The sequence below is a fragment of the Rana temporaria genome, chromosome 1 (assembly GCF_905171775.1).
Source record: "Rana temporaria chromosome 1, aRanTem1.1, whole genome shotgun sequence".
In the NCBI taxonomy this organism is placed as follows: Eukaryota; Metazoa; Chordata; class Amphibia; order Anura; family Ranidae; genus Rana; species Rana temporaria.
The window spans coordinates 684880436-684893903 of NC_053489.1; the positions used below are offsets into that span (position 1 = coordinate 684880436).

The following is a 13468-nucleotide window of genomic DNA, read 5'->3' on the forward strand; positions in this document are numbered from 1 at the left end:
TAATGAAGCCCCGATACCAATACCAATACAAACCGGGACAGGTATTATAATAATCTTTCCCCACTCAAAACTTTCTAAAAAAATCCATTTGGCAAACACTTCAATTAACCATGAAATCAATCGATAGCCAGGAAGAGGCAGGAGCAAGGGAGTGACGGACATTGAATTTGAACAATTCTGTCCCGGCGAGAAGTGGCACCGATAGGTGGGACATGATGTGGCTCAGGTGACCACAAAACCTCTAAGAGTGATCATTTCCTGCTCACCAAGCGTGAGTCATACAAATAGCATTAGGTGGAAGGGGAGCGTTGGATACGTCCATTGAAAGGGTTCCTCAGAACTTTGAGTTTCCCGTGGCTGGAAAGACGCGACACATTAAACAGAAGGAAGGAGAGCAGAACTGCTTGTGCCTTGCTGGTAATTAAACTCATCAACCGAGTCCTCTTCTATCTCATTCATAAATAAATAACAGGCCCCTAAATTGTAGCCATGCTTGTGCATCAATGCGTAAGAATTTTTTCTTTCAACAAAAACATTAAATTAGTATTACGTAGCTCGCACCAGTAGTCGGCCAAAGCTAAGTGCAAACTCGGAGCAAAAAGAACGCATGGACTTGGACATAAACCATCACAGCGGCTCCATGTTTGTAAACAAAGCCCTCACAAAAAGTGTCCCGTGCATCAGAAGACTTTCCGAAAAGCTACAGTACTTGGAAATCGCTAAGTTTGCGCTTCTGGCAGCTTCCTGCTTGGACCTGGCCTGGGCGTGCCAAGCCGCGGGGCTGTGCGGATGAGGCCGCGACTCGACTCGCAGTTCAGGTTTTGATATCGGGAGGAGTCTGGAGGTGAACGGCGACACACCGATATGAAGCTGAAGCTCCCTAGGCAGCAGATAGGACAGGATACTGTCTCTTCGTGGTCCAGGACTGAACTGGAGGAAGCATGCAGAGGAGCCATGCTTCCGCTCTCGGCTCCTTCACACCCCAGGCCTGGTAAGCTACCCTCCCATAGGTTGCCCTCCATTGAACCTAGAGGGTGGGGATGCCGCAAGCCAACCCATCCGATGGGCTTGCTGCGGACTACATTGTTATTGTCCGAAAGACTTATGCTGTTGGGGACACCTGGTGGTTCCTGCTGCCATGTGCTTACAGGGGGAGAGGGGGAACGGGAAGACAAAGGTGTAGAAGACGATGAAGAGTGAGGAGGAGTCAGGCGAGCGGGAAGCGATCCATTGGCCCGCACCTGCGACAGCCTCCTACAAAAAGTGTTCTCTTCTGTGCTCTCCGGACTGCTTGAACAATCCATGGGCTCTCCAATCTCCGGCCGCACAAGTTCCGCATTGTCTCCTGACATTGTCCCATTAGGTTTCCACCGTTGATTCCAGTCCTTTGAACTCTCGTGAGGCTTTGGGATCTCTGGACCCCCAGGTTGACTCTTCGTTCCATGAGGGTGAAGATCTGGGGATAAAGCTTTGACCTCCCAATCTGAAACACCAATAGAGTTCTCTGCAGAGTCTTTTTCCCTCGGGTCATCAGTACTTGGGGGACTAGTGTTTTTTGCCAACTGTTCACTGTTTGGATTTAGGGCTTTCTTTTCTGTGGACTCCTCCTTCATGTAGTCTATGAGAGCCCCACCAAACTGTCTCACTTCCTGGCCACACGCACCAGCGCTCGTGTTTAATGTCCAGTCTTTATCAAGCAGAGATTCTGTCACCCCACCGGATTCCAGATTCATTGGAGAATTTAGACTTTGGAGCAGATTAGTGGTGGGAGTCGCCACAGAATTCTGAAAATCATTCTGTAAGAACCCATTGACTGTCCTATTGCTTCCATCCGTTTGTACAGAACTTACATCAATGTCACAACTTTCCCCTTTAAAGTGGAGACCTCTCTGTACCGGGGTGGTGATGGGGCACAGACTTCCTCTCCGCGTTATCTCAGGAGAGGACGGAAGAGAGCGGCAGCGCCTTGGTCTGCCCATCATCTCCGAGAAGTCACACTGGGCATCCACCATGGGCTCCGGGGTGACCGGACTGCTGGACTGGTAGGACAGTGGGGGTGGAAGGTCAAATGTCAATGAAATGACTGATTTGCTTGGGGTGTCGTAAAGCTTTATTCTTCCACCCTTCAGGTCTTCTCTCTGAGAGAAAGGGTTAATGCGGGCAGGAGCGTCATGCATGAGGTCATTGTACAGATCCTGAGAGCGCTGCAAGAGCGGCGGCTGGAGAGAGAACATGTCCGATTGGCTGCGGGACAATCGCTGGTCAGGGGGCGATGGAAGATCCCATGATCGTTCCTGATTATCTGAGAGCAACGAAGGTCTCCTTTCACCTTAAGGAAAAAAAAAAAAAAAAAAAAAAAAAAAAAAAAAAGATTAAAGTAGTATGTTAATTCTAAGAACAAGAAGACAACATTAGTTGTGTAGGATATGCAAAGGTTTTGAGTATAGCCTCACATAAAATAATATAAAAAAAAAACATAATAAAGTACCATCATCCAAATTAATATAGGGGAACAGAGGGAGTGATAAGAGTATAGGGGAAGTTGCTGAGGCTGGCTGTACACATATACTCACCCCCGAAGGGTTATAATGGACTATCTCGGTACCAACATACGACAATCTTTCAGGTAGCTTCCTTGCACAATCTGGCCTGACCATTTGGGTCGAGCCGATCTCCGTATTATATTGTGTGCTGTATTTTTGCATTGACTGTATCATACTGTATTTACTATGTATCTTACTGTATTATTTGCTTCTTCGGACATCTCCTCCTGAAGAAGCGGTTCCATTCCGCGAAACTTGTTGAGGAAAGAACTGTCTATATTCCACTTCAACGGTGGTTGATATTTTATTGAATTTTCTTGTAGATCATTTTATATGTATTAAACTTATTTTTTACACTAAAAAACCTTGTTGTATGTTAGTACCGTGATAGTCCATTATAACCCTTCTGGGTGGGTATATGTGTAAGGCCAGCCTCAACAACTGCCCCTATACTCTTGACCCACTCTCTTTTCTCCTATAGTTGAGTAGGATAGAGGAAAAAAAATATCCTTTACATGGAGTCAATAAGGGACATAGGAATTCAGATAACATTGGGTTATATTGCACCCCTACAGGAAAACATGCCACAGTTTGTATCCAGCAGAACCAACAGCATGATGAGAACAAAAAGGAAGGTGGGCTCTGTGCTCTTCAATACACTCCAAGAAACAGATTTAACAGGAGCACAAAGTCATATTTTCCTTCTCACCCATTTAGGGACACAGGAATTCAAATGATATTGTCAGGACATCCAAAAGCCATCCAATGGAGCGGTGGGCACCCAGCAACAAGCCAACAGGTCCAACAGAACCGGGACTGCCTGCTGCCAAAGAGCTGCCATTGCCCGCATCCGATAGCAGATGATACCAGATATGGGAAACTTCCGACATTACCAGAAGGAGGACATGGAAAGTCAACCTGCTGCTCTTATGCATGACACCTTCTCTCTTCACCAGAGGTCATCCAAGTATCCCACAACAAGGATTCCAGGAAAAAGGGTACTAGGTTCAACACAAGAGTCAAGCTCTGAGAAGTATTAGGGCGTCAGGTCACCTGAGGCCAGGTGACGGATGCACACCGTTGGGGTCAGGAGTCTACCGCTAATGTAGTGGACCCTACAGCTGACTGCTGCGGAAGGAACTATGGGTGGTTCAGAAAAGCAGGTACACTGGAGCACCAACATGAATCCCACAATGAGCTAGAGCAGTGGTCTCCAAACTGCGGCCCGAGGGCCGGATGTGGCCCTTTGCTTGCCTTTATCCGGCCCTTGGGGCACTATCCCTCCCACTGATGCGAGACACTATTCTGCCATCTGACACCGACAATGGAGCACCATTTCTCCTACTGACACAACTAATAGAGCACTATTCCTCCCCCTAATACCAGATGTTTACTAACAATGATACCAGGAAAATTTCCACTCCCGCTGGCCAAAGTCCAGCCCTCCAAGAGTCTGAAGGACAATAAACCGGCCCTTTGTTTAGAATCTTTGGAGACCCCTGAGCTAGAGCATAAGATTCCCCAGGGCGCGGATTCTAAAAGCCAGCAGGTGTTCACCAGGGCCTCTAGTGGTGAGGATGTACTGCGCTGCAACTGGCTCCAGGTCGCGCCCCCCCAGCTCACGTTCACAGTAGGCTACAGGAGGATAGAGAGGGAGCAGCAGCTCAGGATAACAAGTTATAGTAAGGGGATAAGCCAAAAGGTCGGACGACTAGCAGACAAGGATTAACAGAGAGCACGCCAAAGGTCAGGGTCACAAGCAGGCAGGGATAGTCGAAAACGGGCCAAGATCAGTAACGGAGACAAAAAGAGCACACGGCAAGCAGGAAACCAAACACACAATATTGCACGGCAAGGCAGGCTTGGAGAACACAGTGTCAAATAGTGGTTCCTGTTGAGGCGAGGGTGGAGCCAAACTGAGGGAAGGTTACTTAACCATGCAGGTGTGAGAGTACAAGCCCTAAGGCTGATACACAGACCAGGTAAGAGACAGACAGGTCATGAAAGTATTACTGCAAGGTCGCTGGGTAACAATGAGGATTCAGATCCTGATCTGGGTGAGGAACAGTCAAAGTTGGTCATGGCTGACCTAGTAGGCACAGGAGGGATTGATTTATTAAAAGGCTAATAGACTGGGCATATTGCAAAGTGGCCATATATTTCAAACTGGACCTGGAAAGTGCGCCTCCTTGGAAACCCAGGCCCCAAAGGCCATGGATGGATTAGACCCATAAAACGCCAAGTCCAATGGGGTCCTGTTATTGGCACACCAAAGCCAGGCTTGGGAAAGACCAATTTAGATAGATACCCGTGTAGAGAGCAGCTCAAGCAGTGATAAAATGAGGACTCAATAGTAGAAAAAGGAAGAAGAAGAAAGAAAGAAAGAAAGAAAGAAAGAAAGAAAGAAAGAAAGAAAGAAAGAAAGAAAGAAAGAAAGAAAGAAAGAAAGAAAGAAAGAAAGAAAGAAAGAAAGAAAGAAAGAAAGAAAGAAATGGTATGCTGGGAGTAGGAGGGTGTATCATGGGATGCTCTAGAGTTTTCCCCGTTTCCTGTAGGCAGCAGTATAACCCGACAGTTTCTGAATTTCTGTGTCTTTCAATGGATGAGAATGAAATCATTTCTGCCTATGTATAGAAAGGGTTCTTCGTGGTAAGAGCTGTTCATCTGAGGAAACCACTTCTTTACATTTTTATATAATACAAGTATAAAAAAAAATCCAAGTCAGTTCCCTTCACCGACATGGCATATTGATGAGAGACCAATCAGGAGCCGCTATCCACCCATATCTTCATACTCACCACTGCCTGGGGTTATCAACTCCGACACCTCCTTCTGGCTTCTGTTTGGAGTCTTCATCACATCCATCTCCTCCATGATGTCTTCAAGTCGCAGGCTCACCTCACTGAAGGACTGCCTGGAGTCAGGCGCCATCTATGGATGAACAGAAAAAGGCGTCACCTTCAATAGAACATATAAACCTGACTGATTACACAAGACCAAATGTAACCCCCTTTACGTTGCCTGGTGGGCTTTAATGCCAGAAGGTGGCATGGGTTCTATATCATGCGACTGCTGTGATTGGTTCTCACAGAGGTCATATGATCAGGAGCCTGTCCCACTGACACCCAATCAAAAGCCGGGATCAAGAGATGTCATCTGACAGCTCAGTCGGTGTGCTGGGAGCTGTGAGGGGACCCAATTTTTCTGAGACAATGATCTCTGTGGGGAAGGGGACCCAATTCGTCTGGGACAACGTTCTGTGGAAAAGGGGACCCAATTCGTCTAGGACAACGTTCTGTGGGGAAGGGGACCCAATTCTTCTGGGACAACGTTCTGTGGGGAAGTGGACCCAATTCGTCTGGGACAACGTTCTGTGGGGAAGGGGACCCAATTCGTCTAGGACAACGTTCTGTGGGCAAGGGGACCCAATTCTTCTGGGACAACGTTCTGTGAGGAAGGAGGACCGAATTCGTCTGGGACAACGTTCTGTAGGGAAGGGGACCCAATTCGTCTGGGACAACGTTCTGTAGGGAAGGGGACCCAATTCGTCTGGGACAACGTTCTGTGGGGAAGGGGACCCAATTCGTCTGGGACAACGTTCTGTGGGGAAGGGGACCCAATTCGTCTGGGACAACGTTCTGTGGGGAAGGGGACCCAATTCGTCTGGGACAACGTTCTGTGGGGAAGGGGACCCAATTCGTCTGGGACAACGTTCTGTGGGGAAGGGGACCCAATTCGTCTGGGACAACGTTCTGGGGGAAGGGGACCCAATTCGAATGGGACAACATTCTGTGGGGAAGGGGACCCAATTCGCCTGGGACAACGTTCTGTGGGCAAGGGGACCCAATTGGTCTGGGACAACGTTCTGTGGGCAAGGGGACCCAATTCGTCTGGGACAACGTTCTGTGGGGAAGGGGACCCAATTCTTCTGGGACAACGTTCTGTGGGGAAGGGGACCCAATTCGTCTGGGACAACGTTCTGTGGGCAAGGGGACCCAATTCTTCTGGGACAATGTTCTGTGGGGAAGGGGAACCAATTCTTTTGGGACAATATTATGAGGGGGAGGGAACTCAATTCTTCAAGGGACCCATTTCTGCAAAATTTCCTGTGGGTAAGGGGACCCAATGTTTCTGGGACAATGTACTGTGGAGGCAGGAAAACATTAAAAAATGTATCACAACTGTGAAGCATGTTGGAGGGGCAATATGATACTGTGCTACTTTGTGGCCTTGGGGATTGGAAAGCCTGCTATCCCAGTTGAGTGCAAATCTGTATTAAGAAGGTTTGCTGTAGATTTGTAGGACTTGTTCACTTGGGCAGCCAGGGGGCGATCAAAACAGGTTGAGCTACAGTCTTACTGCCCAATACCACCAGCAATCACCCACCTAAAGAGGAACAAGTAACTACTCAGGGATGTACATTAAAACATTAAGTCCAATTTAAATGAAGGGGGCCGAACCGCAACCGCCATACAGGAATCTGGCGATCTATGTATACAAGGTAGATGGTAGGACAGGAGCCTGGTGATCTAGGTAGGGACGGTAGGGCAGGAGCCTGGTGATCTAGGTAGGGACGGTAGGACAGGAGCCTGGTGATCTAGGTAGGGACGGTAGGACAGGAGCCTGGTGATCTAGGTAGGGACGGGAAGGGCAGGAGCCTGGTGATCTAGGTAGGGACGGGAAGGGCAGGAGCCTGGTGATCTAGGTAGGGACGGGACAGTAGGACAGGAGCCTGGTGATCTAGGTAGGGACGGGAAGGGCAGGAGCCTGGTGATCTAGGTAGGGACGGTAGGGCAGGAGCCTGGTGATCTAGGTAGGGACGGTAGGGCAGAAGCCTGGTGATCTAGGTAGGGACGGTAGGCGAGGAGCCTGGTGATCTAGGTAGGGACGGGAAGGGCAGGAGCCTGGTGATCTAGGTAGGGACGGAAGGGCAGGAGCCTGGTGATCTAGGTAGGGACGGTAGGGCAGGAGCCTGGTGATCTAGGTAGGGACGGTAGGACAGGAGCCTGGTGATCTAGGTAGGGACGGTAGGACAGGAGCCTGGTGATCTAGGTAGGGACGGTAGGACAGGAGCCTGGTGATCTAGGTAGGGACGTTAGGACAGGAGCCTGGTGATCTAGGTAGGGACGGTAGGACAGGAGCCTGGTGATCTAGGTAGGTTTGCTGTCTTTCGATGTCAAAACAGCAAGTAAGGGGGCAACACATTGCCTCCTAGCCACGTGTTAACTGCCCTCTGAAAACTGATCCACCACAGAGGGGGGAAAGGGAATAATATAGAGCAGCCATTCTCAATCAGAGTTCCAAGGACTGCTAGGGCTCCTTGAGCTGTGGCAGTATGACCTCTTATTGGATGGGGCCTACAAAGTTCTGGGGCCAAAGCCTATTTCCAACTGACCAACGTTAGCAGAATTTTTCCCCATTAACCCCGATTGTTTGGTTTTCTGAAGACCTTAAAATCATTTTAGGTGTTCCCCTATGGTAGAAGGTTGAGAAAGGCTGCTCTAGAGTGTCAGATCCGAGTCTGCTGACATTCCATCCAAGATGGCGGCACCCAGGGCTTTTGGACATCTACACAAAAGGAGGGTTGAACAGGTAAAGACCAGGCCGAAAGTACATAAAATGCACATATAATCTAATATAATCTAATGGTTTTATGAGAAGATTGTTGAAATGAACGGTCTGGTTACAGGTTCCCTTAAAGGCCACTAAACCATGACAGTCCGGGTTTCCTTCAATGTCCGGTAAGGTGCTACAACGACATGTCCGGGTACAGCTCCCCTCATATCATCACACTTTATAGATATGGAGGTGTTTTTTACCCAACAACAGTGGAAGGCCAGCTGGAGGAAGGCGGGGGGACAGTCCGGCTCAACCATTTCCCGAAACGACTTGATGTCCAGACCAAAATCCTGCAGGGAAAGACACAAGGAGATGAACGAACAAAAACGGCACAACACACATGGGCCATGTCCCCCCGTAAGCCATCATTTAGAGGGAAGGAAGCCGGAAGGGAGCATCCCCTGAGGGTTGTGTAATTTCTTCCCTGGTTGCTTCTGACTGCCAACCTCACCATATATGGAAAGAGATGGGTGATGTCCATACGGTCCGGCTCATTGTTCTCTTTGCTGGAGAGGAAGTTGTACCCGAGGACCTGCAGTGAAAGGATCTCCCTGCTTCTGCTTCATTCAATCAGTAAACCTGTACTTCCTTCACCTCTTTTGCTGCTTCCCGAATATTCCCCCACCGGGAGGGCGGCTCTGACATGACGAAGCAAAGCCCTGCCCATCTACCAAGATGGCCACCCGAGACACATTAATAGCCCCACACACACACACAGACAGAACAAGACATGGTAGGTCAGTAATAGGGTAAAGATCAGTTGCAGGGAGACCACAGAAAATACCGATGACCAGTCCTGGGCCCCCTGCTTGCCTTTGTTTTTGGATGCATCTTCCAATGCAGAGGTCCTCTTTAAACTGAACACTAATCACTTTACATGAAAAAGAAGAAAACCACAAGCCATAACCTTAAGGAGTCCAGCAATCTAGGCATGGATGGGACGACAGGAGCCTGGTGATCTAGGCAGGGACAGTAGGACAGGAGCCTGGTGATCTAGGTAGGGACAGTAGGACAGGAGCCTGGTGATCTAGGTAGGGACAGTAGGACAGGAGCCTGGTGATCTAGGTAGGGACGGTAGGACAGGAGCCTGGTGATCTAGGTAGGGACGGTAGGACAGGAGCCTGGTGATCTAGGTAGGGACAGTAGGACAGGAGCCTGGTGATCTAGGTAGGGACAGTAGGACAGGAGCCTGGTGATCTAGGTAGGGACGGTAGGACAGGAGCCTGGTGATCTAGGTAGGGACAGTAGGACAGGAGCCTGGTGATCTAGGTAGGGACGGTAGGACAGGAGCCTGGCGATATAGGAAGGGACAGTAGGACAGGAGCCTGGTGATCTAGGTAGGGACGGGACGACAGGAGCCTGGTGATATAGGTAGGGACGGGACGACAGGAGCCTGGTGATCTAGGTAGGGACGGGACGACAGGAGCCTGGTGATCTAGGTAGGGACGGTAGGACAGGAGCCTGGTGATCTAGGTAGGGACGGGACGACAGGAGCCTGGTGATCTAGGTAGGGACGGGACGACAGGAGCCTGGTGATCTAGGTAGGGACGGGACGACAGGAGCCTGGTGATCTAGGTAGGGACGGGACGACAGGAGCCTGGTGATCTAGGTAGGGACGGGACGACAGGAGCCTGGTGATCTAGGTAGGGACGGGACGACAGGAGCCTGGTGATCTAGGTAGGGACGGGACGACAGGAGCCTGGTGATCTAGGTAGGGACGGGACGACAGGAGCCTGGTGATCTAGGTAGGGACGGGACGACAGGAGCCTGGTGATGGGTACAGACGGTATGACAGGGATCTGGTGATGGGTACAGACGGTAGGACAGGGATCTGGTGATGGGTACGGACGGTAGGACAGGGATCTGGTGATGGGTACGGACGGTAGGACAGGGATCTGGTGATGGGTACGGACGGTAGGACAGGGATCTGGTGATGGGTACGGACGGTAGGACAGGGATCTGGTGATGGGTACGGACGGTAGGACAGGGATCTGGTGATGGGCAGGGACGGTAGGACAGGGATCTGGTGATGGGCAGGGACGGTAGGACAGGGATCTGGTGATGGGCAGGGACGGTAGGACAGGGATCTGGTGATGGACAGGGATCTGGTGATGGGCAGGGACGGTAGGACAGGGATCTGGTGATGGGCAGGGACGGTAGGACAGGGATCTGGCGATGGGTACGGACGGTAGGACAGGGATCTGGCGATGGGCAGGGACGGTAGGACAGGGATCTGGTGATGGGTAGGGACGGTAGGACAGGGATCTGGTGATGGGTACGGACGGTAGGACAGGGATCTGGTGATGGGTACGGACGGTAGGACAGGGATCTGGTGATGGGTACGGACGGTAGGACAGGGATCTGGTGATGGGCAGGGACGGTAGGACAGGGATCTGATGATGGACAGGGATCTGGTGATGGGGAGGGACGGTAGGACAGGGATCTGGTGATGGGCAGGGACGGTAGGACAGGGATCTGGTGATGGGTACGGACGGTAGGACAGGGATCTGGTGATGGGTACGGACGGTAGGACAGGGATCTGGTGATGGGTACGGACGGTAGGACAGGGATCTGGTGATGGGTACGGACGGTAGGACAGGGATCTGGTGATGGGTACGGACGGTAGGACAGGGATCTGGTGATGGGCAGGGACGGTAGGACAGGGATCTGGTGATGGGTACGGACGGTAGGACAGGGATCTGGTGATGGGTACGGACGGTAGGACAGGGATCTGGCGATGGGCAGGGACGGTAGGACAGGGATCTGGCGATGGGTACGGACGGTAGGACAGGGATCTGGCGATGGGCAGGGACAGTAGGACAGGGATCTGGTGATGGGTAGGGACGGTAGGACAGGGATCTGGTGATGGGTACGGACGGTAGGACAGGGATCTGGTGATGGGCAGGGACGGTAGGACAGGGATCTGGTGATGGACAGGGATCTGGTGATGGGCAGGGACGGTAGGACAGGAGCCTGGCGATCTAGGTAGGGACGGTAGGACAGGGATCTGGTGATGGGCAGGGACGGTAGGACAGGGATCTGGTGATGGGTACGGACGGTAGGACAGGGATCTGGTGATGGGTACAGACGGTAGGACAGGGATCTGGTGATGGGTACAGACGGTAGGACAGGGATCTGGTGATGGGTACAGACGGTAGGACAGGGATCTGGTGATGGGTACAGACGGTAGGACAGGGATCTGGTGATGGGTACAGACGGTAGGACAGGGATCTGGTGATGGGTACAGACGGTAGGACAGGGATCTGGTGATGGGTACAGACGGTAGGACAGGGATCTGGTGATGGGTACAGACGGTAGGACAGGGATCTGGTGATGGGTACGAACGGTAGGACAGGGATCTGGTGATGGGTACGAACGGTAGGACAGGGATCTAGTGATGGGTACGGACGGTAGGACAGGGATCTGGTGATGGGTACGGACGGTAGGACAGGGATCTGGTGATGGGTATGGACGGTAGGACAGGGATCTGGTGATGGGTACGGATGGTAGGACAGGGATCTGGTGATGGGTATGGACGGTAGGACAGGGATCTGGTGATGGGTACGGATGGTAGGACAGGGATCTGGTGACGGGTACGGATAGGTTTTGGCCTCTTTACTCTGTTAAAGACCCGACATACATAGACAGTAAACATTCATTCGGTTTTACCCTCCAGCCAATCACAAGGTAGATCTCTACAGAGACCCGCCCGGTGGAGACACCTTGTGAGCGACTCACCTCTGTTCGGGGAAGATAGTCGGGATCGGCTGGAATCCGGGCGATTATCTCACACAATACGATCCCAAAGGAGAAGACGTCGGCCTGGAGGAGGAGGAGAGGGAAAGCGGGTGAGGGGAGGTCATACTCGGCTTCCGGTCACCGAGGTGATAAATACGGAAAAGATTACCTTCTCGTTGTACAGGTCACCGCGCAGCACCTCGGGGGCCATCCAATACGGGGAGCCAACCACTGTGAGCGGCTCCGTCTGACTGGAAGAGAGAGGCCGGGAAGGTGAGGGGGGGGCGTACACAAATCACAGCATCTTCACACCACACAGAGGCTCATAAAAGGGAAACACCCCCCAAAACCAAGATGGTGGCAGACGGACCCCCCCCCCATTGCTGCCATCTTGTATCTTTCTGGGGCTCCCACCAAACAGTGGTGCCACTACTGCAGGAAATCTCCCCATTGTGGGAGGGGCAGACACAAACTACTGGGGGTATGTCAGTATTGTGGGAGGGGCATATCAGTATTGTGGGAGGGGCAGAGACACAAACTACTGCAGGAAATCTCCCCATTGTGGGAGGGGCAGAGACACAAACTACTGCAGGAAATCTCACCATTGTGGGAGGGGCAGAGACACAAACTACTGCAGGAAATCTCAGTATTGTGGGAGGGGCAGAGACACAAACTACTGCAGGGAAATCTCACCATTGTGGGAGGGGCAGAGACACAAACCACTGCAGGAAATCTCAGTATTGTGGGAGGGGCAGGCACAAACTACTGCAGGAAATCTCCCCATTGTGGGAGGGGCAGAGGCATAAACTACTGCAGGAAATCTCCCCATTGTGGGAGGGGCAGAGACACAAACCACTGCAGGAAATCTCAGTATTGTGGGAGGGGCAGAGACACAAACTACTGCAGGAAATCTCCCCATTGTGGGAGGGGCAGACACAAACTACTGGGGGTATGTCAGTATTGTGGGAGGGGCATATCAGTATTGTGGGAGGGGCATATCAGTATTGTGGGAGGGGCAGAGACACAAACCACTGCAGGAAATCTCACCATTGTGGGAGGGGCAGAGACACAAACTACTGCAGGAAATCTCTCCATTGTGGGAGGGGCAGAGACACAAACCACTGCAGGAAATCTCCCCATTGTGGGAGGGGCAGAGACACAAACTATCAATTTCACCCTAGACTTTTTCATATGATCAGCTGAGATAATAAGGAAATAAAAAAACATAAAAAAGGAAATCTGAAAAAGGAAGACGCCTTCCCTGTACAATCCTCCCTTCTACTATTACCTTGGATCTCCCCGGGGGACGCGGTGTGTGACGGCGCTGCAGAGGTCAGGGACTCGCGTTATTAAACTCAGTAATTATTCATCAGCCAGATATCTGATCCGCAGACCTGAGGGTGACACCAGATCGCGGCGACGCCCCCCCCTCCAGCACAGGATTTAAAGGGGAACTCCGGGCAGATATAAAAAGACACAATTTAATTCAGCTCTGTGTGTATATATATATATATATAAACACAAAAATATACCAGCATAGGCTTTATGTAAATATAACTCGGTATCAG

General features: G+C 51.2%; 1 protein-coding gene across 1 annotated transcript in view; it reads right to left on the reverse strand.

Annotated features, from left to right (window-relative positions):
• Positions 1 to 458: 458 nt before the first annotated feature.
• LOC120924700 (dual specificity testis-specific protein kinase 1-like) overlaps positions 459 to 13468 on the reverse strand; it is a 55928-nt gene continuing 42918 nt past the window's right edge. The window contains exons 6-10 of the mRNA XM_040335710.1: positions 12070 to 12151; positions 11901 to 11984; positions 8363 to 8452; positions 5342 to 5474; positions 459 to 2329 (exon numbers count right to left, since the gene is read on the reverse strand). Of these exons, the coding sequence (XP_040191644.1) occupies positions 720 to 2329; positions 5342 to 5474; positions 8363 to 8452; positions 11901 to 11984; positions 12070 to 12151 (1999 nt within the window). The 3' untranslated portion in view covers positions 459 to 719. The remainder of the gene's footprint in view (positions 2330 to 5341; positions 5475 to 8362; positions 8453 to 11900; positions 11985 to 12069; positions 12152 to 13468) is intronic.